The 23,650-nt window shown below is 42.0% G+C and overlaps 1 protein-coding gene across 1 annotated transcript in view; it reads right to left on the bottom strand.

Annotated features, from left to right (window-relative positions):
- PLEKHA7 (pleckstrin homology domain containing A7) overlaps positions 1-23,650 on the bottom strand; it is a 334,075-nt gene that overhangs the window by 149,451 nt on the left and 160,974 nt on the right. Inside the window, exon 4 of the mRNA XM_032799204.2 lies at positions 6,190-6,273. Within this exon, the coding sequence (XP_032655095.1) occupies positions 6,190-6,273 (84 nt within the window). The remainder of the gene's footprint in view (positions 1-6,189; positions 6,274-23,650) is intronic.

Genomic DNA, 23,650 nt, shown 5'->3' with positions numbered 1-23,650 from the left:
CAGTCCATGTTGTTTTGCCCCCAAGCAGCGCGCCGAATTGCCGCCACGGAGGGCGGGGGCAGCCTGTGTGCCCTTCGGGCGGCAGGCGCGTTTCCGCGGTGAGGGCAATTCCGTGGCAGCTTCTGTGTTTAACTGTCAGGGGCGGCTTCAGCTATACATAGAAGCTGCCGCTGAATTGCCGCCATCACGGAAACGCACCAGCCGCCTGAAGGGCACACGGACTTCCTCCGCGGTGGCAACTCGGTGCGCTGCTTGGGGCGGCGAAAACTGTAGAGCCGGCCCTGGTCAGCGATAACTGTTCCCATCTCACTCACCCTTCTAGCTGAAGTAATAGCAACTAAAAATGCAACCTTCATGGAAAGGTGGGGCATACAGCACATGGCCAAAGATTCAAATGGTGGTCTGGTAAATACTGACAGGATGAGATTGAGGTCCCATTGAGGTGTAGGCTTGACCACTGGAAGGAAGGTCCTGACTAAGCCCTTTAGGAATCTAATCATTATTGGGCTGGTAAAAATAGAACCCCCATGTACTGGAGGAAGGAAGGCACTGACTGCTGAGAGATGGACCTGCAATGAGCTAATGGAAACACCTGAGTTCTCCAATGACAGGAGATAATCTAAAATGCCTGGGATATCTGCAGATTCTGAGTAAGACTCATTGTGCCTTGCCCAGGCGGAGAAGCATCTCCATTTTAGCTAGGTAGCATTTCCTAATGGAATCTTTTTATTGCTGTCATAAACAGATAGTTAAGGGTTAATGTCTCTTTTACCTGTAAAGGGTTAGGAAGCTCAGTAAACCTGGCTGACACCTGACCAGAGGACCAATCGGGGGACAAGATACTTTCAAATCTTGGTGGAGGGAAGTCTTTTTTTGTGCTGTTTGTTTTGTTCGTTGTTAGGGCTAAGAGATACCAGACGTGCAACCAGGTCTTTCTCCACTCTTTCTGAAACAGTCTCATGTTCAAAATAGTAAGTACTAGCTAGAAAAGGTGGATTAGTCTTATGTTTGTTTTCTTAACTTGTGAATGTGTATTTTGCTGGAAGGATTTTTACCTCTGTTTGCTGTAACTTTGAACTGCAAGCTGGGGAGGGAGTTCCCTCTAGGCTATATAAATCTGACTACCCTGTAAACATTTTCCATCCTAATTTTACAGAGATAATTTTTACTTTCTTTAATTAAAAGCTTTCTTTTTTAATAACCTGATTGATTTTTTTCCCCTTGTTTAAGATCCAAGGGGATTGGGTCTGAACTCACCAGGGATTGGTGGGGGGAAAGGAGGGGAGGGAAGGTTAATTCCTCTCTGTTTTAAGATCCAAGGAGTTTGGATCAATGGAGCCTCTCAGGGTAGCCTAGGGAACGGAAAGTCTGGGAGGGTGAGTGGTTTATTTCTCCTGGTTTTAAGACCCAAGACGTTTGGGTCTTGGGTTCCCCAGGGAAGGTTTGGGGGGAACAGAAAGTGTGCCAAACACTATATTTTGGCTGGTGGCAGCGCTATCAGATCTAAGCTAGAAATTAAGCTTAGAAGTGTCCATGCAGGTCCACACTTTTGGATGCTAAAGTTCAAACTGGGGGAAAAATATCTTGACAATTGCTCTGAGTGAAAATGAATCCAATGGCTTCTGAAGATGATCATTCTAGTTCTGATGCCCATCCAAAAACAGGCTGTGAAGTGAAGTAGGTCTGGATTGGGGTATCTGATTTTGCCATTCTCCTGAGTTACAAGTTCTGGGAAGGGGCAGACCTTGATAAGAAGATCGGTTGACATTCTCAAAACACCCAGGAACCAGAACTGTCTGTATCAGCTGGGTGCTATGAGAACAACCCTGCCCATGTCATAATGGATCTCTCTCAAGACTGTGGTATCAGAGGGATGAAAAAAAAGGCACATCTGAATTGATCTGCCCATGATAATCTAAAAGCATTGCCCTGGGAGTCATGGCCCATAGCTGCTTGAGACCAAAACAGATGAAGTTTTCTCTTCATTCAGATTGCAAAGAGATCCCATTGCAGTGTTCCCCACTGAGTGAGTAACTTGCTCGGGACAGAGTCATATACCTTCCATTCATGCTCTGCAGAAAAGTGCTTGCTAAAGTTGTCAGCTAGAGATTCTGAACACCTGATAAGTATGTGGCTAGCAGTGTGACATTGTTTCTGATGCACCATTTCCATAGCTGACTGTTTCAAGACCAAGGGAAAGGGATCTTGCTCCACACTGCTTGTTTAGATAAAAAGGACCATGGTGATATTGTCCAACATTATTTGGCTATTGTGTGAATGTATGAGCAGGAGAAAAGCCCTAAAGGTCAGGCAGTTACAGCAGGTTGATATGCAGCCTGGCCTTCTATGGGGTTCCAAGTTTCTTCTATTCTGTGGTTGTTCACGTGACCACCCCATCCCTTCTGGGATGCATCTGTTATGATGGCGGCATCAGGGATAGGAGGGATATAGAGGACTCTCACTTGTACTCATTCTGGGTTTGATCACCAGGTAAGAGAGGCTATGGAGTTCTGGAGTCACTCTGGAGTTCAAGTGGTTCTTGTCTAATGAGTAGACAGACCAGAGCCAGGTCTGTAGGCAGCACAGAAGAAGTCCAGTGAATGGTGTCACAAAATAACATGAGACCCTGTGGCCTAGTAGGGAATGATATCCTTTGACTATAGTTTTTGGATTGCAAACAATCTGCTCATTAATTGGAATCTTTCTGCAGGGAAGAAAGCTCTTGCTAAAATTGAGTCCACTGTCATGCAAATAAAGCTTAACACTCTTGGGGCGGGGAGTTGGGGTGGCGGGGGGGTCAAAGAGGACTTTTCTTTGATTATGCATACACCCAGCACCACTAGAAGATGGAGCAGGAACAGAACTGTCAACCTGATTTTTTTGGTTGGAATGACTTGTTAGGAGACAGTCATCCAAATATGAGAAGACTACGTGGACATGATGTCTCGTTTAGGCTGCACCACTGAGAATACTTTTGTGAATACCCGTTGCACTATTGCTAGTCTAAAGGGAAGGACTCTGAACTGGCAGTGTTCCTGACCTACCAGAGACATTTTCCAAGGGATAAATGAATAGTCACATGAAAACAGGCATCCTTTATGTCAAGAGCTGCAAACCATATTTCCTCCTGTAGGGAGGGAATTCTTTAATGCTAGTGTAAACATCCTGAATTCTGACTTTCAAATAAAGATGCTGAGTTGTCAAAGGTCCAGAATGGGTCTCCACTTGCCATCTTTTTTGGGAGTAAGAAGTATGGAGAATATAACCATCACCCTTGATACTAAGGTGGTACTTGTTCTATTGCCCTTCACTGAAGGAAAAAGAAAATATGCCTCCTGGCAAAGAATCTCCTCCTGAGAGTGGTCCCTGGAGAAGGGCTGGGAAGGGAGACTGGGAGAGAAGAGACAGAGGAATTTGATGGAAAAACCATGGTGAATGATTTTTAGAACCCACTTGTCTGTTTTGATTGAGTTCCAGTTGCGGGTGAAAAGTAAGAGATGGCCCCCAAAGATGGGGGTGGTGTGCTAGAAGTCATTGTCATTAATAAGGCAAGTGGTTCTCAGCCAAGGTGTCAAAAGTAAATTTTAGTGGATGGATGGGAATGGGTGGAGGTCATAGCAGCAAAGAGGACTGAAAATCGAGGTCTTTTAACTCCCTGTCTCTTGAGTGGAGGCTCAGCTGGAGGCAGAATGGTTGTGAAGGGGACAGTCCTGACATATACTCCTGCCTCTGGTGTTTTCTCTTCAGGGCTGCGGTGTAAATTCCCAGGCAGTGGAGGGCTGATCTAGAGTCTTTGAATGATTGTAGGGACTCAGTTTTCTCACTGAATCTTGCTGAATGCTAAATCCTCTATTGTGCTCCACATCTCCCTCAGGAACCCTGAAGAATGAAGTGAAGACTCACCTCATAACTATACCAGTGGCTAGCCCTCTTAATGCTATGTCCATTGCATTCACTGTAGCTCGTAGGGAGGTTTTTGCCACTAGTCTGCCTTCCTCAATTAAGGTTTGAAACTAGGCTCTGTCCTCTAAGGGAAGTTTGTTCTCAAAGTCTGTCGGTCTGGAGTAGTTATTAAAATCATATTTCACTAACAAACCTCAAAAGTAAGAAATACAGAACTGCAAGCTTGTAGAGGAGAAAACCTTTCTTTCTGAAAGGTACAATCTCTCCAAGCCCATGTCAAATGAGGTTGCTTTAGGGTGCTGTAATCTTGCTCTGTCTGTGACTACCTGCACCTCCAGCAAGTTGGGCTCTGGATGAATGAAAAGGAACTCAGCTCCTTTGGCCAAGATAAAATAGCACCTTTCTTTAAGATGTGGGAGCGCAGGACAGTGGGGTATGACAGACCACCTTGTCTGGTTCCATGTGCCCTCATTTACTGGGAGAGCCATTTTGCTGGGACTCATTGGCTGCAGGATGTCAAGGACCCGATGCTGGGTATCTTGGACTACTTCTTCCAGTGGGATTTGGAGGTCATTTGCTATCCTTTGCAGGAGCTCTTGGTACTGCCTATGGTTGTCCAGTGCAGATGGTGATCACTTAGTTTGGTGAAGAAGATTAGATCCTCATTGGTGCCTGTGGATCTAGATCGATTTTCTCTTCTTCATACTCTGATAGATCTGATAGATTCTGTGTGGAACAGGAGCAGTAAGACTTGTGGACAGATCTGGGATGTCTGTCATATGGATCCCACAGGCCCCAGGATAGCCAGTACAAAGAGTCGACTGGCTGAGGGGGACCCCATGGCATCAGGTACTCACAGACCCTCCACCCAGATATGACTATCTTAGGGAATCTGGATCTCCTTGACTCCATCAGGACTCATCCCTCTGCAAGGGGATTATGGATTAGCTGGAGTGTCTCACTCATCCCAGTAGGAGACTTGCTCTCATTATACCAGCGTGGCCATCGGTGCCAGAGGGTGAACATTCCTACCTAAGGGTTCCCATGTTGTCAATGTCTCTCAGGAGAACCAGGCCCAAAAGAAGAGGAGACTGAGGATAAAGGAGGAAGATATTCTCTTGCGAGACATAAGTGTCTGCATGTCCTGGTGTTTGGTGCATTCTGGTGGTTGGGACAGATGATTCCAATATGTCCCAAAATGTTGAGGTTGGACAGTCAGTCCTTAGAAGGACAGGCCAGTACTGTCAAAGAGTCATGTCTACCACTCTTAGATGGAGCTGGTGGGTGTTGGTCTTTTATGAAAAAAAGAGTCAAAGTCAATGAATCCTATGTGCTTTAATCACCCTGCCCAGGAGTCTTACACAGTCCTGAACCCTTATGATCCATGCACAAAGGCTCTCTCAACCTGGATGGAGTTGGAGAGGGGTCTCTTCCTTTTAGGAGCAGACCTGGATAGGATCGCTCCTTACTCTTGTGTGAAGCCCTGGATGATGATTCCTTGGACTTAGAAGCTTCAGGCTACAGTCCAAAACTCATACTTGGAGGGGTGCTCCTTATCATTTTAGGATGATGTAAAAGGGCCTAGATCAGACTGAGGTCTCATAGCCTTCTCCATAAGGTGTTTCCTCAACTGAAGCTCGTGAGCGTCACAGGGGAAATGAGAGGCATATACTGCACTGTGCCGAGATATGTATTTCACCCAGACAGTAGAGGCAGCATTACTCTTTGTCCCCCACAGAGAGGAGTGAGGGCAAAATAACAATTCTTAAACCCCAAGATTCTAGGCATAGTCCCAGTCCACAAAGAGGGATGCCCTGAAAGGGGATAAATTAAGCTACCTATGTTATACTAAATCTTTAACTATGCTAAATATTAAAGCTATTGACAATATATATTTACAAGCCAATTAGAAAGCTAGAGAAATCTGCCAACATAGAAGATTCTGACTCACGGCATGTGGCAGTCGGAAGTAACTAGAGAGGTGTCAGCCTGCACTGCATCTTAGGCCTTTGGTCCAGAGCACCAGGAGGGCAATTGCGTGGGTGGGGGTCAATGGAAACTGCTTACTAAAAATCTCTGGACTCGGACACATGGCACGCATGCATACCCACCTGTGGAAAACACACAGGGACCAACACTGGAAGAAAAACCAGAATGTTTTAAAGTGCATCCTCTGAATCTGTGTAATATCACTTCTACATAATGAGAAATGTTCAAGTAATTATGATAATACAGTATGTAAGAAGTTACTTTTAAAGGTCTCAGAATGCATCAAAAACTACTTACTCTTCTTGTAAAATAAATTCAATGTTTTCTGGAGAAATCTGTCCTGTCACAGGATGTCTAAATGTCGTGGTCTGCTGGTTATGGCTGAAAGGAAAAAAAAAAAGTGATTTAAGTGCTAAGCTTAGTAGAAAATTAGTTTGTTTGTTTTTTATAAAAAAAAAGATGATTATTTATTTCTACTGATAGTTTATTGTTGCTACCCAAAGATGAATCATATTTCAGTCATGGATTCTAGGACAAATGTTTTCAATTACTTTTTCATAGGCTTGTGGATCTGCAAGTGGCCCACTGCACTAAATGCTAACCAAGCTCATATTTTGAAGCACTCAGATTGCAATGCTCAGCAAAAGAGAGCCACTGTTTATGACTACTTACATTTTAATAGTACCAAATTATTTAACACTAACATAGAAAGGGCATAATCCGATTTACTAAATTCTGTAAAGCTCTCAGAATATGATATGGCCATAGAGTCAATAATTTAGAATCCTACTAGGAACTTTTGAATTTTTAATAAGTTAATTTAGTGAAACTCTTGTGGGAAGTGCAGCACAATTTGCCATAAGCTTTTTGTTGTTGGTCGTTGTTGTTTTGTAATGGAAATTCATATCTTAAAGTCTGCCTACCACAAGAATATTAGGCAAATTGGCATAGAAAAAATTATCTAATTTCAGTTACTATCTCAGTTTGGATTCTGTCATGCAATGTACATGCTCTAATAAAAGTTTTATACCTAGCAAACATTTTCTGAAACCTTATGCAGAGTTCAAGTCTTGCACAGCAAAAAAAAAATGTTAAGTCATCAAGAAAAACTGAAAACAATTTTTCAATGTTATTGTTTCAAAGGAACAGTAAGGGTCAACTGCAATGTCTTTAGGTAGCCTCTGTGTTCCAAATAAATTCATTTGTAAAATCTGTTAATCTAATTTTTAACAGATATAAACCAAAGGTCAGTTACTTAAACTGTGAATTTTTCATATTTTTATTTAATGTTATTTAACTGCACAGCATTCAAAATGCCACGTAAATCCGACCAAACATAAAGCATTACTATAAAATTTTACACAGGAATCAAATTCAGTAATGCAAGAATATGAAAATGTAAACTATTAAATTATTAACATCTGTATGAGCTAAAAATGCATACTAGATGTCTTTGCAACTTTTCTTTTTTAAAAAAGGGAATTTTATTTTCTTCTCCCATGACGCATAGCCATCTGGTATTCTAGCGTTTGAGGCACCCAGTTGTCTAGTATCCCAGGATGCCCCCAAAATAGATAGAAATAGAATTTATGCAAGCTAGAAGGTACCTATCAAATCTGCACAACAAAAAAGCTTCCTAATTTCCATGAAGACAACAGCAGGCCTTCCATACAAAGTGACAGCTTGAAAATAAAACAACAAAACATTTATAATGTTGAAATATAAATACAAGAACAACAGGAGAAACCTGAACTAGTGAGTATTCAAGAGTGATAGTCTGTTCTCAATTCTTACCCTAACTGCTACCAAAATTTGGTTCCTAGTTAGACAAAGAGTCAGGAGAAGCAGCTGTTCATATTGTAAATTCTCCACCTTTTTTCTAGCATGCCATGCTACTGCTAGGTCTGTAAAGATGATGAACATCACAATTAATATCTTCCAGGGAAACAATAAAGGGAGAAACCTACAGTTTTGCTAAAGCTGTTGAAGAAAGTCTGGGTTGAAGGGGATATTTTTCTTAGTCATCTTTTGTCTCGTTATGTCGTAATTTGTGATTTATGGGATATGCACACAAAGTACTGAGAGGGTATCCATAGGTATATTTTTAAAATTTGAACAAACGCAGCAGCAGCAGCCAAATTCTATTTTCTTCATATGGTGCAAGCAGTTTTAACACTCTCTTCAAATGCTTTAAGTATTCTTTCTAGGTCAAGTCTTCATGCTTTTTCAATCTTTGATACTTCTGCTAAGGCTGCCAACAAAGATGCCAACTGTGATGGCAGATTTTGTGATGTCATCACTTTCTCACTGGGAAATGTACTGAACCCACCAACACATTTCACAATCCTAAACAAAACAGCCTTCGCATACTTTCAGTCATTATAAATCCAGGGTAGATTTGACCTAGAAGTGAAAAACTATATACTGTAACTAATCCAGAACCATTCAGAAAACTAAGTTAACCTTGAGACCAGATTTATATTCCCTCAGCACCAAGGAGGACAGCCAAAATAACCCTAAGGTTGGAACCTACTTCATATGCAAAGCTCTTTTTGAAACCTCTTTAGTGTGAGTGAGTGTGTGTGTGTGTAACACTTTAAAATGTGTATTGTTGTGGTCATTTTAGCTGTAGAGAGTGCATACAAACATTAACTTCTGTCCCAGCCTGACTGACTCATTCTTGTAAAATATATTACCAACACTAGTTGAGTTTTGGGAAGTACAATTTTGCAATAGACTATCACAGACGGGAAAGGAGGTATAACAGTCTTTTCTCTTCTTACACTAGGCATTTTGAGTTTCAAAAGTTTCTTAACAACCTATTTGAGCTATTTCAAGAACTGTATTACCTACATTTTAAAACATGAATTTTACATTGTCTTATTTGCCAAAGTGACACTTTTTACATAACTACTATAAAAATATTTAGGGTCCAAATACAAGAACAGACATCATACCGTGGTCAATAGCATATGGCTAAGAAAAATAGTGGTTTCTGTGGGCCTCTAAGGTACAAATGTAGCTGGTTTTGCCACAGAATACAAGGACTGCAAGTCAGAACAAGCTATACATGACAGCTAAATGCCATCAGGTTCTGCGGCTCCCTCCATCTTTCTCCATGTGATTTAATTCTTCTCCAACCCTATCACTACATGCCCCTCTGTACTTGGACTAATATTTTTCAAGCACGTTGCAAGTAGAAGAGCCTGTTCTGACTGGAATTCAAAGAAAACAGTAAAAATTCAATAGAAGTGAAACCCTCCTGCTACTTTTACTCTTGGACAACTTAAGTAATGCAACAAACTTTCTAAGGGTACGTCTACACTGCACGATTATTTCGAATTAGCTTAAACCGATATTACAAAACAGATCTAATAAAATCGGTTTAGCGTGTCCACAGTGGGATCCCGAAATCGATTGTTTGCGTCCACGGTCCAAAGCTACCATCGATTTCAGGAGCAGTTGCACTGTGGGTAGCTGTTTCCTCAGCTATCCATAGTTCCACTTCCGTGTTGAGAGCAGTGCCTGATGGGGCAGAAACAATTGCCCCGGTGTGTGGGTACAGCCTCACCGCTCCCTTTGTGAAGGCAGCAGACAACCTTGTCGCCTTCTTTCGCGGAGTGCATTGAGCAAACGCCATAGCACAGCAATCTTTCCCTTTTTTTCATGTGGTGGGGGGGGGATAAACTGAGGAGCTGTTCCCTGAACCACGCCAGACACTTGTTTGAAACCTACAGACATTGGGAGCTCAGCCAAGAATGCAAATAATTTCAGAGACTGCTGTGGACTGTGGGATAGCTGGAGTCCTCAGTAACCCCTCCCTCCTTCATGAGCGTCCATTTGAGTCTCTGGCTCCCGTTACGCTTGTCACACAGCGCTGTGTATCCTGGAGTTTTTTATTTCACGCTTTGGCATTTCGTGTTCTGTAACGGAGCTGGATTAACACAGATTTGTCTCCCCATACGCGATCAGACCTAGTATCTCCGTACAAGTCTATGCTGGAGCTCTTTTTCGATTTCAGACTTGCATCGCCAGCGTGCTGATCAGAGCTCCTGCTGGGCAAGCAGGAAATGTAATTCAAAAGTTCGCGGGGCTTTTCCTGTTTACCTGCGCCGCTGCATCCGAGTTTCAGATTGCTGTCCAAGAGCGATCAGGTGCTGCACTCTTGGATGCCCGCCCGGAGGCAATAACGTCGGATTTCCGTCCACACGAACCCTAATCCGAGTTATCACTAGTCGAATTTTAGCGCTACTCCTTCGTTTGGAGGAGTTCGAAATCGATTTAAGGAGGCCGTTTACTCGATATTAATGACGACGTTGTGTGAACGGATACAGCGTTAAATCGGTATATCGGCCATTAAACCGATTTTAAAGTCGCAGTGTAGACCTGGCCTGAAGTTGCATCAGATCTAAAAAAGCTTGGTCCACACTACACGTTTAAACTGATTTTAACAGCATTAAACCAATTTACGCTGTACCGTCCACACTATTGAGGCCCTTTACACTGATTTAAAGGCTCTTTAAATCGCGTTCTGTCCGCCTCCCCGACGAGAGGAGTAGTGCTAAAATCGGTATTACCATATTCGGATTAGGGTTAGTGTGGCCGGCAAATCGACGATATTGGCCTCCAGGCGGTATCCCACAGTGCACACTTGCTGTCCAGAGCAGTCACATCTGAACTCAGATGCAGTGGCCAGGTAAACAGGAAAGCCCGCGAATTTTTGATTTTCATTTCTGTTTGCCAGCGTGGAGCTCTGATCAGCACAGGTGGCAATGCCAGTCCCAAATCCAAAAAGAGCCAGCATGGACTGTACGGGAGATACTGGAATCTGATTTGATGATATTGGAACAAATCTGTTCTATCAAGCTCCGTTACAGAAGACGAAATGCCAAAGCGTTTGAAAAAAAAATCTCAGGCACACAGTGCCGCCTGAAGCGTAACAGGAAGCCAGAGACTCAAATGGACGCTCATGGAGGGAGGAGGGGTACTGAGGATCCAGCTATCCACAGTCCACAGCAGTCTCCGAAAAGTATTGCATTCTTGCTGAGCTCCCAAGTTCTGTAGGTTCAAAACATTGTCGGCGTGGTTTCAGGGAATAGCTCTGTTAATTTACCCCACACGGAAAGAAAAAGGGAAAGAAATCGTTTTCTTGACTTCTTTCAATGTCACCTATGTCTACTTGAATTGCTGCTGTACATGATGTTCTCAGTAGTGAAGCACAGTATCCACTCCTCTCCCCTGCCCGTGGCAGACAGTGCAGTAGGACTGGTAACTGTCACTTGTTATAACCTGAGTGTCCTGGCTGGCTTCAGGTGAGGCTGGCCGGGGCACTGAAAAATCAGGAATGACTCCCGGTCATTCCCAGTAGATGGTACAGAACGGTGGTAACCATTCTTCATAGCAACTGGGCTGAGCTCACATCTCCCCTCCTTTCCGTGTAAGGAAAGATTTTGTCCTGCCTGGACTGTCATAGCACCGGGAGGCTGCCTTCCCTCATTTTAATGTTCACTTAAAAAACTCAGTGTTTCTTATTTCCTGCATTCTTTATTACTTCATGACATAAATAGGGGGGACACTGCCACGGTTAGCCAGGAAGGTTGGGAGGAGAGGAAAGCAACGGGTGGGGTTGTTGCAGGGTCCCCCCCCCCGCCGTGATGGCATGAGCTCATCATTTCTGCAGGATCTGAACACGGAGCAGCTGTGCCTCTCTAGTATACACTGGTTCTTAGTACACTTGCCCATATTCTAGGCCGGACTGATTCTATTTTTAGGAACATAAAGGGAGGGATTGACTCGGGGATTCATCCCAGTTTTGTGTTTTGCGCCCCCAGCCGATCTCAGCCAGGGGCACCTGCATGAGCAGCAGATGGTTACAGAAGACTGATAACCATCTCTGCTATCATGCAAAAAGCAAAGGAAGTGCTGCTGTTTTGCTATGGCTGGAGATCGCCTCCGTCCGCTAGCATCCATACACATTACAAGACCGTAAACAAAAAAAAAAAAAAGTTTGAACGGGCTCCATGGTTGCCGTGCTATGGCATCTGCCAGGGCAATCCAGGGAAAAAGGGCACGAAATGATTGTCTGCTGTTGCTTTCCCGGAGGAAGGAATGACTGATGACATTTACCCAGAACCACCCGCAACAATGATTTTTGCCCCCATCAGCCACTGGGCTCTCAACCCACAATTCTAACGGGCAGGGGAGACTGCGGGAACTATGGGATAGCTACGGAATAGCTACCCACAGTGCAACGCTCCAGAAATCGACACTAGCCTCGGACCATGGACGCACACCGCCGAATTAATGTGCTTAGTGTGACCGCGTGCACTCAACTTTATACAATCTGTTTTATGAAACCGGTTTATGTAAAATCGGAATAATCCCGTAGTGTAGACATACCCCCAGTTAAGACAAAAACATTTAAGAAAAACAACAGCAACCATCTGAGGCTGGTTTCGAACTTTATTCTCAAATACTAAAGAACCTCCCTCCCATCTTTTGAAAATATACCACTCTTGTACACCATTCTGCAACAAGTTAATCATGCTATTTTGAAAGCTCTTGAAAGGTTACTGATTTCCTGTGCTTTGCAAATTAAAAGAGCATCATACATTTATTCTGTGCCATCGCAAGGATCCCACTTATAAATGCACTGATACATTGAGTCTGACTGACTCCAACAAGCAACAAAACCAGGTGGGTAAGTAGATTAAGAAAGATTCCATTAGTGTGGCTGCCACACACAAGATATTGTCTTAATCAATCACTGCAACCATATGCATTCCCCCCAATATAAAACTGAAGGAATAGTGTTGGCACCTTGTATGAGAGCAATATAATATTTTGATACCAGAGATTGTGCACCTTTGAAATATCCCTTATGAAAAGACTTAGACTGGGTGAAATTAAAGTATTTTTTACCTATTCATTTTGTGTAACACAAATCTATGCAGTAAACTAGCTTCACCATAACAAAAAGCATAAATCAAGTAGGGGGCAACTTGTTGCTGCCAACAATTTATTTTTTCCTCCGTCTGGCTCACAACACACAAAACACAGCCCCCTTCTCTCTCTCTCTCTCTCTCACAGGAAGATAAGCCACAATAGCTTCCGCTAACTCTCATGACCACATGGTTTAGTCTCAACAAATCAAGTAACCAAATCCAACACCAAGCACAATTTAAGAGATCAATCATGACCAACCAATACAGTACAAAATTCATAAAAATAATGAAAAGATTTGCCACTATCATAAGCCTTTTTCCCAAATCTGGACCTTAGCGTCCAAATTTGGGTGCTTAGCATGAACCTCCAAGCTTAATTACCAGCTTGGATTTTATCTCGCTGCCACCAGACAGGAATTACAGCGCCTGCCTCGCTCTGGTCCCCCCAAACTTTCCCTGGAGGGACCCCAAGACCAGAGCTCTGAGTCTTACCGGCAAGGGAAATACTCCACTTCCCTTCCCCCCCTCTTCACCAGACTTTCCTCTCTGGGCTAACCTGAGAGAGTATTGATGCAATCTCTTTACATCACAATACACAAAAAGCATGTCTTCTCTATTCCACAAAGAGACAAATCCCAATACAAGGAAACAGAAATGATTCTCTCTCTCTTTCCCCCCTCCCACCAATTCCCTGGTGCTGCCGAGCTTATTCTTCGTAGATTCTTTACAGGTAAAAGAAACATTAACCCTTAGCTATCTATTTATGACAGCCACAAAATAGTCAATTACATAATCTGCAAATAATTCAGTGCAAAATTACTTCAAAAATTGAAGAAAACTTTTATAAAACCTAAATCTTCTAGAAGTTGTAGTTTAAAAGATTAATTGGCTAAAATAAAAAGTTATGTGCTTATATAATACTGGACTTTAAAAATTCATCAGTAGGGATTGAAACTATCAGTTTATATGAAGCCTAAATAACAATAAATCTCACAATCTACTAATACAGGTCTGAGAATGGGAATGAATACAAATCCTCCAGCATTCAACTCTCATTTAATACTAAGCCATAAAGTAGAAAGCTGAAGCAATTTAATATGACAGCTATGAAAACTGAACAGAACAGCTTTGAAAACGTTTAATTAGCATATTTGCCTTCAGTATAGTTCACACACCCTCAAATATTTTCTCCTGGATGATTTTTTTTTATGTTGACCATAAATTTCAGCATCATAAGGAGAAGGTATTTCCAATTTATACTTCACAGAACTGAATTCAACATGCCATGTGACCCAGTCATTAGAGCACGACACTGAGGGTTGAGTGATTTGGCTGCACTCATCTGTGTGATCTCAAGCATAACACTCTGCTTCAGTGCACTTCTATTTTCCCATCTGTAAAATGGAAATAATTAAGTTACCTCAAGCACTGATAAATCACAGATAAATAGTTTTATTTGCACATAAATACATCTTACTAATCTGTATTTCCTAATTTTATTCTTTGAGAAAAACAGCTAAAAATATCATTATAAATAAACATGTACAAAAGAGGACAACTCTTTCATTACTAATCGTTGCCTAAGTTTTTGTAATAATTTCTCAATATATTCATATTCAGAATGATCACATTCTTTATATCAGTTGGAAAGCAGAAAAAAAACAGCTCCTCTCGTATGAGTTGAGCTTTTGAAGCATTCCTGAGCTAATGAAACTTCTACTTCTGAAGCCTTTTTCAAATCAAAATCTCTCCACAAGCAGGATTTGTATCCCCTTGTTATCCTGCAGGTTCATAAGAACAGAATACGCAGGTGGAGTAGAAGGGTGACATACCTGGGATCAAAAACAAATTGAAATCACAGAGTATTCTTGCCGGCAAGTTAAAGTATGAGCTGGATGAATGGACTATAAAGCTGGCCAGATCGTCGGGCACAATGGGTAGCGATCAATGGCTCCATGTCTAGTTGGAAGCCAGTGTCAAGCAGAGTGCCCCAAGGGTCGGTCCTGAGGCCAGTTTTGTTCAATATCTTCATCAATGATCTGGAGGATGGCGTGGATTGCACCCTCAGCAAGTCTGCAGACGACACTAAACTGGGAGGAGTGGTAGATATGCTGGAGGGTAGGGATAGCATACGGAGGGACCTAGACAAATTAGCGGACTGGGCCAAAAGAAATCTGATGAGGTTCAACAAGGACAAATGCAGAGTCCTACACTTAGGACAGAAGAATCCCATGCTGTGCTATAGACTAGGGACCAAATGGCTAGGCAGCAGTTCTGCAGAAAAGGATCTAGGGGGTTACAGTGGGCGAGAAGCTGGATATGAGTCAACAGTGTACCCCTGTTGCCAAGAAGGCTAACGGCATTTTAGGCTGTACAAGTATGGGCATTGCCAGAAGATCAACGGACATGATCGTTCCCCTCTGTTCGACACTGATGAGGCCTCATCTGCAGTACTATGTCCAGATTTGGGCCCTACAAGGATGTGGAAAAATTGGAAAGAGTCCAGCGGAGGGCAACAAAAATGATTAGGGGGCTGGAGCACATGACTTATAAGAGGCTGAGGGAACTGGGATTGTTTAGTCTGCAGAAGAGAAGAATGAGGGGGGATTTGATAGCTGCTTTCAACTATCTGAAAGGGGGTTCCAAAGAGGATGGATCTAGACTGTTCTCAGTGGTAGCAGATGACAGAACAAGGAGTAATGGTCTCAAGTTGCAGTGGTGGAGGTTTAGGCTGGAATTAGGAAAAAATTTTTCACTAGGAGGGTGGTGAAGCAGTGGAATGAGTTACCTAGGGGGGTGATGGAATCTCCTTCCTTAGAGGTTTTTAAGGTCAGGCTTTTCAAAGGCCTGACTGGGATGATTTAGTTGGGGAATGGTCCTGCTATGAGCAGGGGGTTGGACTAGATGACCTTCTGAGGTCCCTTCCATCCAGGACCAACTCTCAGCACCAGCAAACCACGCACGTGCTTGGGGCAGCACAATTCCAGGGGCAGCAATAAGGGTTGTTGGGTTTGAGTTTTTTTTGTTTGTTTGTTTTTTTTGCTTTGGCAGTCACGCTCTCAGAGGGTTTTTTGTTTGTTTGTTTTCTTTGGGATTTTTTGCTTCGGGTGGCAAAAAACCTAGAGCCGGCCCTGCTTCCAACCCTGATATTCTATGATTCTATGAGTTAGATGGTTGTAGGTCATCTATCCAGGAAGCTGAGTTTCTCCCAGTGTTGCAGTCCTTGGTTTGGAGGCTTTATTTTTTTTTTGTAGTTTACTTCATCTTTGAAAAAAATGTTGTATAGCATGATTCAATTGTTGAGCCTACAGTCCTTTGCAGTTTTCCTTTATATAAGCATGTGTGTATATGTATACACACCCACACCCCTCTTGATTTTCCAATAGATTGTGTTTTTATGTAAAAAAAAACAACAACCCTTCTTTATAACATCTACATTTACTGTGCATCTCATGGTAAAGTTGTAGTACAGGATCTATTAGTCATTCATGTCTTACTCCTTTCTGTTAAGAGCTCTTTTTAAAATTCCAATGCCAGACAGAAAGTGGCACTAATTTATTGTTAATATTTATTTTCCATTAAATCTTTTCAGTAGGGCAAAGAATTGGCATCATTCTGACATGATAAGACACAGAACAAACAATTCGTATCCCTTCAGAGTCTTCAAAACCAAAGAAAGAAACAGGAGACAGATTTTCTTCCATGCAGCAATAAAGGTAACATTAGGGCTATCCTTTATGTGGCAATAGGGGCTAGATGGGATGGTGGGAAATCTTTTCCCACCCCCATCATACTTAGCTGTTCTATTGACCAAGTTCTCCCACGAGCAACACTACAAACTGCCTAGTTTGTCTGTTTTGAGGCAGAATATCATGTAGCACAGGTGCTGAAAAAAATTAGCGGATGCTTAGCACCCACCAGCAGCCAACCTCCCCCACTCCCTCCAGCGCCTCCTGCCTGCCAGTGGCTCTGCTGATCAACTCCTCTCCCTCCCTCCCTCCCTCCCAGCACCTCGCAGATGGGGTGCACTCAGGGGAGGAGGTGAAAATAGGTGGGGAATAACAAGGGCGGGAAGAGGTGGGGTGGGGCCTTGGTGGAAAGGGTAGAATGGGGGTGGGAATGGGAAGAGGCAAGCCAGGAGTGGGAGCTCAGGAGAAAGACTGAAGTGTGGAGGGGAACTGGAGCTGAGCGAGGGTTCAGCATCTCCCTGCCCTCCCCCAGGACAATTGGAAGACGGTGTGTCATGTAGCTAACAAAGTTCTGCAATGTAGACACTCCACGTTATGCAGAAAAAGAAAGGCACCCACAAGTCACACACAAACATTTTTTTTAAATATCCCATTTCTGTTTAAGAGTTTTATTCAAACTTAACAGAGCATTAACTACATCAACAAAATGGCAATTAATTCTATCTAAAGCCCTTTGCATTCTATTTTTAAAAAATCAATGAGCTTTCCATAAGATAATGTGAACACACACCCTGCTTTGTAAGTCCACTGTTGATACTGTTACTTTTTTTTTTCTTTTTTTTAACCTCACTGGTTAGCCAAAATTCAAGGTCTAGCACAGTGGTGGACATCCTCTGCCTGAGAAAGAGCCAGAATTTACCAATGTATATTGCCAAAGAGTGCATCAGCAGCTCCCCATCCGCTCCCCATCCCAATCAGCGCCTATTCCCCCCTCCCCCTGCCCACTACAATCAGCTGTTTCACATTTGCAGGAGGCTGTGGGGGGGGGGGAGGAGCAAGAGCATACAAGGCTTAGGGGAAAGAGTAGAGTGGGGGCAGGGCTTGAGGCAGAGCAGGGGGTTAAGCAGTGAACACCCCCAGCACTTTGGAAAGTTAACATCTATAGCTCCAGCCCCTGAATCAGTGCCTATGTAAGTAGCCGCATATTAACCTCTGAAGAGCCGCATATGGATCCGGAGACACAGGTTGGCCATCCCGGTCTAGCAGGTAGTTTCCATTAGGAGGAGAAATTGAGGTCACATATTTCTTTGATGCAGCCTTGTTTATTTATTAAGAATGTACAAAGTCCTGTTTACCTGAACGCAGAATGAATCAAACAGGAGACAGTTTCTCCTCTCACAGTCAGCACTCTTCCCAAAAAGCTCTCTCTCTCGGCTTTTTTTCTCAGGGTCACACTCGCAGTATTTGTTCTGCTGTCTCCTTGACTTTCTACTTTTTCTCAGGTATTTCAGTCTCACACCCAAAGAGACAAAGTTCCAAAATCCAGTCACTCCCCTGCCCCTGCATTTTATTAGCCCCTTAAGAAACTCCTTGGGTATAACTGGCAGGTAGTGATTGATCTATCGGGGATTGATGTATCGCGTCTCATCTAGATGTGATACATCGACCCCGGAATGCACTCCCCGTTGACTCCAGAACTCCACCAGGATGAGAGGCGGAAGCAGAGTCGACAGGGGAGCAGCAGCCGTCGAGCCTGCGCTGCGAGGACACGAAGTAAGTCAATCTAAGTCGAACTAAGATACGTCGACTTCAGCTACGCTATTCTCGTAGCTGAAGTTGCATATCTTAGATTGATTCTCTCCCCCCTTCCCTGCCAGTGTAGACCAGGCCCTTGATTCAACTACTACTCCAGCCTTGCACGTGGGTTTGTTTTGGGCAAAGCCCCTATTGTTTCAGCTATCTATTCCATAAAGGAGCTCAGGTGCTTTTTACATTTATTCTGAAAGGGAGCTGACTGTTATGAACACTAGAGTTACAAACTGACCAGTCAACCACACACCTCATTTGGAACTGGAAATACACAATTAGGCAGCAGCAAGCTGAAGTAGGGAAGTGGGGTGGAGGAGCAAATACAATAATATGTTAAATGTAAATTACTAAAAAAAACAAAGAAAAGATTAAAAAGATTTGACAAGGTACAGAAACTGTTTCTGTGCTTGTTTCATTTAAATTAAGATGATTAAAAGCAGCATTTTTCCTCTACATAGTAAAGTTTCAAACCTGTATTAAGTCAATGTTCAGTTGTAAACTTTTGAAAGAACCACCATGACATTTTTTTCAGAGTTACGAACAACTTCCATTCCGGAGGTGAGGTTCTACGTATTTAGAAAAACTGATTTAAATGTTTCATATAAAAATATACAAAAGTATAATATAGATTGTGTCATTTTTGATAGGTACATATCAAGCTTTTGTCTGGGAAATGATACTAATACCAGGGTACATCTGTCTACGGGAGCGGTAAGTATATGCAAAATTGTTAAAAACAGTTGTCCATTAAAACCAAAACTTCACAGTTTTGAACTATACAGACTATTTGTTTTCATCTTCCAGAGCGTACCAGAACCTACAATGAAGAAATACCCAAGATGTACCAAAATTACTTTAATATACGAGTCACAGCTACTGGGATAACTACACCCATGACCCCTCCTGGTCTTTAAGAGTACGTCTACACATCAACGAGGCACCCATGGCTGGCCAGTCTCAGCCGAAAGTGGGAGAAAGTGTCTACACAGCAGCTAGGCACCTGTGGCTGGCCCATGCCAGCTGACTTGGGCTTCTGGGACTCAGGATGCAAGACTGTTTCAGGATTTGTGTCATCACCTCAGTGTGGAATCATAAGGTTCTCCCACTTTCAGATAAGATCTTGGGCTGTGTAGTGTCAAGTACTGGGCCTTCTAGGGCTCAGCTTAGCAGATCACCACCACAGGCTATAATACCCAGGTGCTAACCATGATTATCTGAGCAGGCCTGACTTCAGTTCAAGTATCCACAATTCTCTTCCCTCTAGGAGCCATGACAGTGATGTCCACCACAAAGTCTTCTTAAAGCAAAGTATTTTATTTAGAACCAAAGATTTCAGAGAAACAGATCTCAAAATAGTCTGTACACTTGCCTGTCTTTTCCTAGCATTTACCATTCCCTGGAAGCTGGGGAAAGCCTCCATTTGCATTCAGACACTCCTGCAGGACCTGTCTCTCTTTCATCTCAGTTTGAGCCACCAGGAACTGCACTCTCATACTCCCTCTTTCTCTTCATAGGGTCCCTTTAACCACCTAGTGTCCCTTTCAACTCAACTCCCAGCACTGGCAAAATACTCCCAGCACTGGAAAAATAAGGCTTTAATTTAACAACTTTTCATATTGTCTTTCAAGTGTGTGCCAGGATGCTCTTATCTGGGAGCCTTTGTCTTGCCTTTTTCCTTGTTTTTCCAACAGCTCCCTATTGTGTTAAGCTAATGCATTCATACAGGAAAGTAATAACCCAAAATATCTATACAGTAACTTACTGCATGTGACTTAGCAAAGTATTTATCTAATTATTTATCCATATTTTTGGATTACACAGCAGCTCCATGTTAGCTACAATCCGTTTATACAACATTGTTGCAAATCATGTGCACTTCCATAAAAATTCAATGTTAATTTTATTTTGTTACAATTAAAACCATCTATACCGGGACCATATAAAAACATGAAGGGAGCCAAAAAAGGGAAGTAAGAATTCTTTTCAATCAGCCTTCTGTTCCTTCAAAGGTTTTTTTGTATTGTGTCAAACACTGGTGAATCTAAAATCATCAAATAATACATTCATTTTAATCACTACTTGATAGAAAGCTTTTTGTGAATTTTAAACAATGCATCATAATTCCCATGGGGCCAATCTAAAATATGAAGCTGATAAACATTACTAAAAGGTATGTCATTTACCCAAATGCCCCCCTTATGGTTATCCAGATGTACCTCTACAGTGCACACAAAGAAAGTCTAATTCACATCCTAATACTGAAGTGAATATGTAATTTCATTAGTTGGAAACACAAGACAACCATACAATCACTCTTCTGTCTAGATTACACCAAATACTGGCTAGTTAAATTATGATCCTTGGAATCCAGACATGTCTTCTTTAATATTACATTTAAATATTCAAACTAAAAAGTTATCCCTATGGTTACATAAACTGCCAATGACCTTAATCAAAACTAGTACAGAGAATAACTTAGAGGGGAAATTATCCTTGTAGGTTAAAGTTTAACAATATAGTTGTATAAAAGTGGAGAAATTCTAGAGCCTCAGGTCATCCAGAGAAAGAAAAATTCAGGTTTCCTCAGACCTTTCCGAACATGTCACACAAACATTGCAACAGAATTAACTTGAACTATTTTAACATTTTCTTATACAAACTAAAACATGATAAAATATAAAAATTGCCATAGGTCATTTATACAAATAGAGAAAATAAACTATTTTTAAAAATTAGAACATGAATCTCGTGAAAGTACAACAACATACTGAGCAACAAATCTAAATGATATAACCTTTCCTTGCTTCATTCTACAAGATATGAGTGAGTAATTCAAGTGTGGTACACTATTTTCATTTATTGGAGATGATTATGAAGAATTCATTCTTTTACTCAGCTCAGGAATCCATATTTAGTGACATATTGACAGATGGATTTTTTCACCAAGTAAACCCATTTGGAGATGATAGAAACAACCACATTTTCTCCAAAAAAAAAATTGCCATGATTACATAGCTTCAGAACAATCTCTTCATGATAGGATCAATAATTCATGTCAATAGCTTACGTTATGTTCATGCCTTTTAATTTCTAGGGATATAGACAGACCTGATAAAAAATCAATCTAAATTATTAATCTCTTCTGTAGTCCTTGTGTGTTCTCAAGTGTTATCTCTTGATACAATACATATACTGCACATACACCAAGTGAAATTCACCTGAGTGCAGAGAGCTGGTGCAAGGTTCCAGGTTAAGGCTGTAAAGAGGATTATGGCATAGCCAGAGCAGTCACATAAGGGGTGTCTGCATTCCATGTGTCTCAGTGAAAGGATACTAATCTGGTGGACTATATAAATAGGAAGAGGAAGCTGGCACGAGAGAGGAAAGCAGAAGCCATGCAGACTGCAGTGTGTGGTAGTTTCTCTTAGGCTCCAGAAGACCAGCCTAAATTAGACTCACAGAGGTTGTTATGGACCTGAAGTCTGGGAGCTCTGAACGAGACTCCAGAGGGAGAATCTTATGAACTGTTTGTGTAATTGCTACTGTCCTGAAGCCTTATTAAAAACATGACACACTATTTTTGTTAATTTGTATTGGCTTCTCCTTTACTGGGCTCCTAAAACTTAGCTACTGCTGCCCATTCAAGGGAAATAAAGGTGGGGCATACCTCCAGAGCCACCCTGGGCCACAAGGGGACATGCAGGGACTGCCCACACTTTTATACAATGGCTCAAAAATTCCCCAGGAGTCTGCAAAGAAGCACCTTCTAGCCTTTCAACTTGCCTGTGGGCATAGGTAGAAAATCCCATCCCTACAACTCCCCTTCTGGCTTTGTGTGAGGGGGGTGAGAATTTCTTCCCCCACCTAAACAAACATGCACATACACACTTCTAGCGTGTGTTCAAAGGACAATTCTGAATTGGGCCTGATGTGAAGCCACACTGTCACATGAGGACAACTAGAAGGCAAATTCCTCTCAGAATACGTGAAGAGCACAACTACTTATTTTTGCCACCTCTTAGAAGGGAATTTATCAGTGTAAGCACCCTGCTGTGCACAGAATGAAAGCAAATTTATGACGTTGCAGTTTATCCCTTCATGGGATTTGGATTTATTAACTTGAATAGTAAGAATCTTCAGCCAAAACTTCCTCTCTGAGCTTGGCTATTGCTAGGCTTTCTCCTAGCAGACTTTTTGACTGAAGTCCTAGGTAAACTTACTTTATAGCTGGTTGGTGCTAACTGAATTCAGCTGCTTGCTTGACTCAGCAATAATTATACTGCACCTGCATGTAGGGTTCAACCACCTGACAACAGGATGACTCAAGGGAATCTTGTTTCTCTCGGCAGTTGCCACAGACACTGTCATTCTATTACAGGCAATTTCTTCAATATTATTTTATTCTAAAATCTAAATTAAATCATGAGATGAGCAGTGTTAAAAGAGATGGCAAGTGCAATTCAGAAAGATAACAGGTGCTAATAGTCATTTATCACAAAGTGTGATGTATGAAAACAACTGTACATTCTAATGCAAAATATTTCATATGAGAGAATTCAGAAATAAGACATTTTCCCTAACAAGACAATCTGGCAGAAAAAAAGACAATGTATTCTCATTATGTTGAGTAATACAGACAGTATCTAAGTTTCACCTAGCATTTCAGAAATTATATATTATTATTTACTACTTTAAGTTGTACTTTAAATAGTGTTCATGTACAAACATCACTCAAACACAATAATGAAGTTCAGTTTCTTCATTATTTTGAGATGAACAGCTTGCTACTTTGGCATCCTGAAGTGACCTGATCCTGCATGCCTTACTCTGGCCTCATCCTACAGTCCTTACTACTGACTTGAATGGGAGTTTTGTTTGTGTAAGCCCTGGAAGAGCTGAGCTGATAAGTTCTTGGTACGGAAATTATATTACTGGCAAATGAGAAAATAACAGTCAAATGGGCTTAATTTGGAACTAATTAGCCAACTATTATCAATAAAAGTCTGAATGACTGAATATATTTTTATAAAATGATCTAGAAATGAAGGGAAGAATGTCACTGGATAAAGGCTCCAAGTTAGGCTGATATGACATGCAGATCAGAACTTAATGATCCAGGGAAGTTACTCAGACTATGTCCAAGAAGGATGGGGAGTTAGAAAGAGGAATTCGTCCTGTGATACAGCATGGCCAGAGGGCAGCATGAGAGTGTTAGCAGGGGGCCTTATTCCCTGCCAAGGGAGGAAGGTTTGCTTTAGATTAACTAGAGCACCTGACTCCAATTAGAGCACCTGATTTCAGTCATGTGATAAAAAC

This window comes from Chelonoidis abingdonii, chromosome 4 (assembly GCF_003597395.2).
Source record: "Chelonoidis abingdonii isolate Lonesome George chromosome 4, CheloAbing_2.0, whole genome shotgun sequence".
Classification (NCBI taxonomy): Eukaryota; Metazoa; Chordata; order Testudines; family Testudinidae; genus Chelonoidis; species Chelonoidis abingdonii.
Note: the sequence above shows the minus strand (reverse complement) of the source record. Positions and strands in the feature narration are given on the sequence as shown.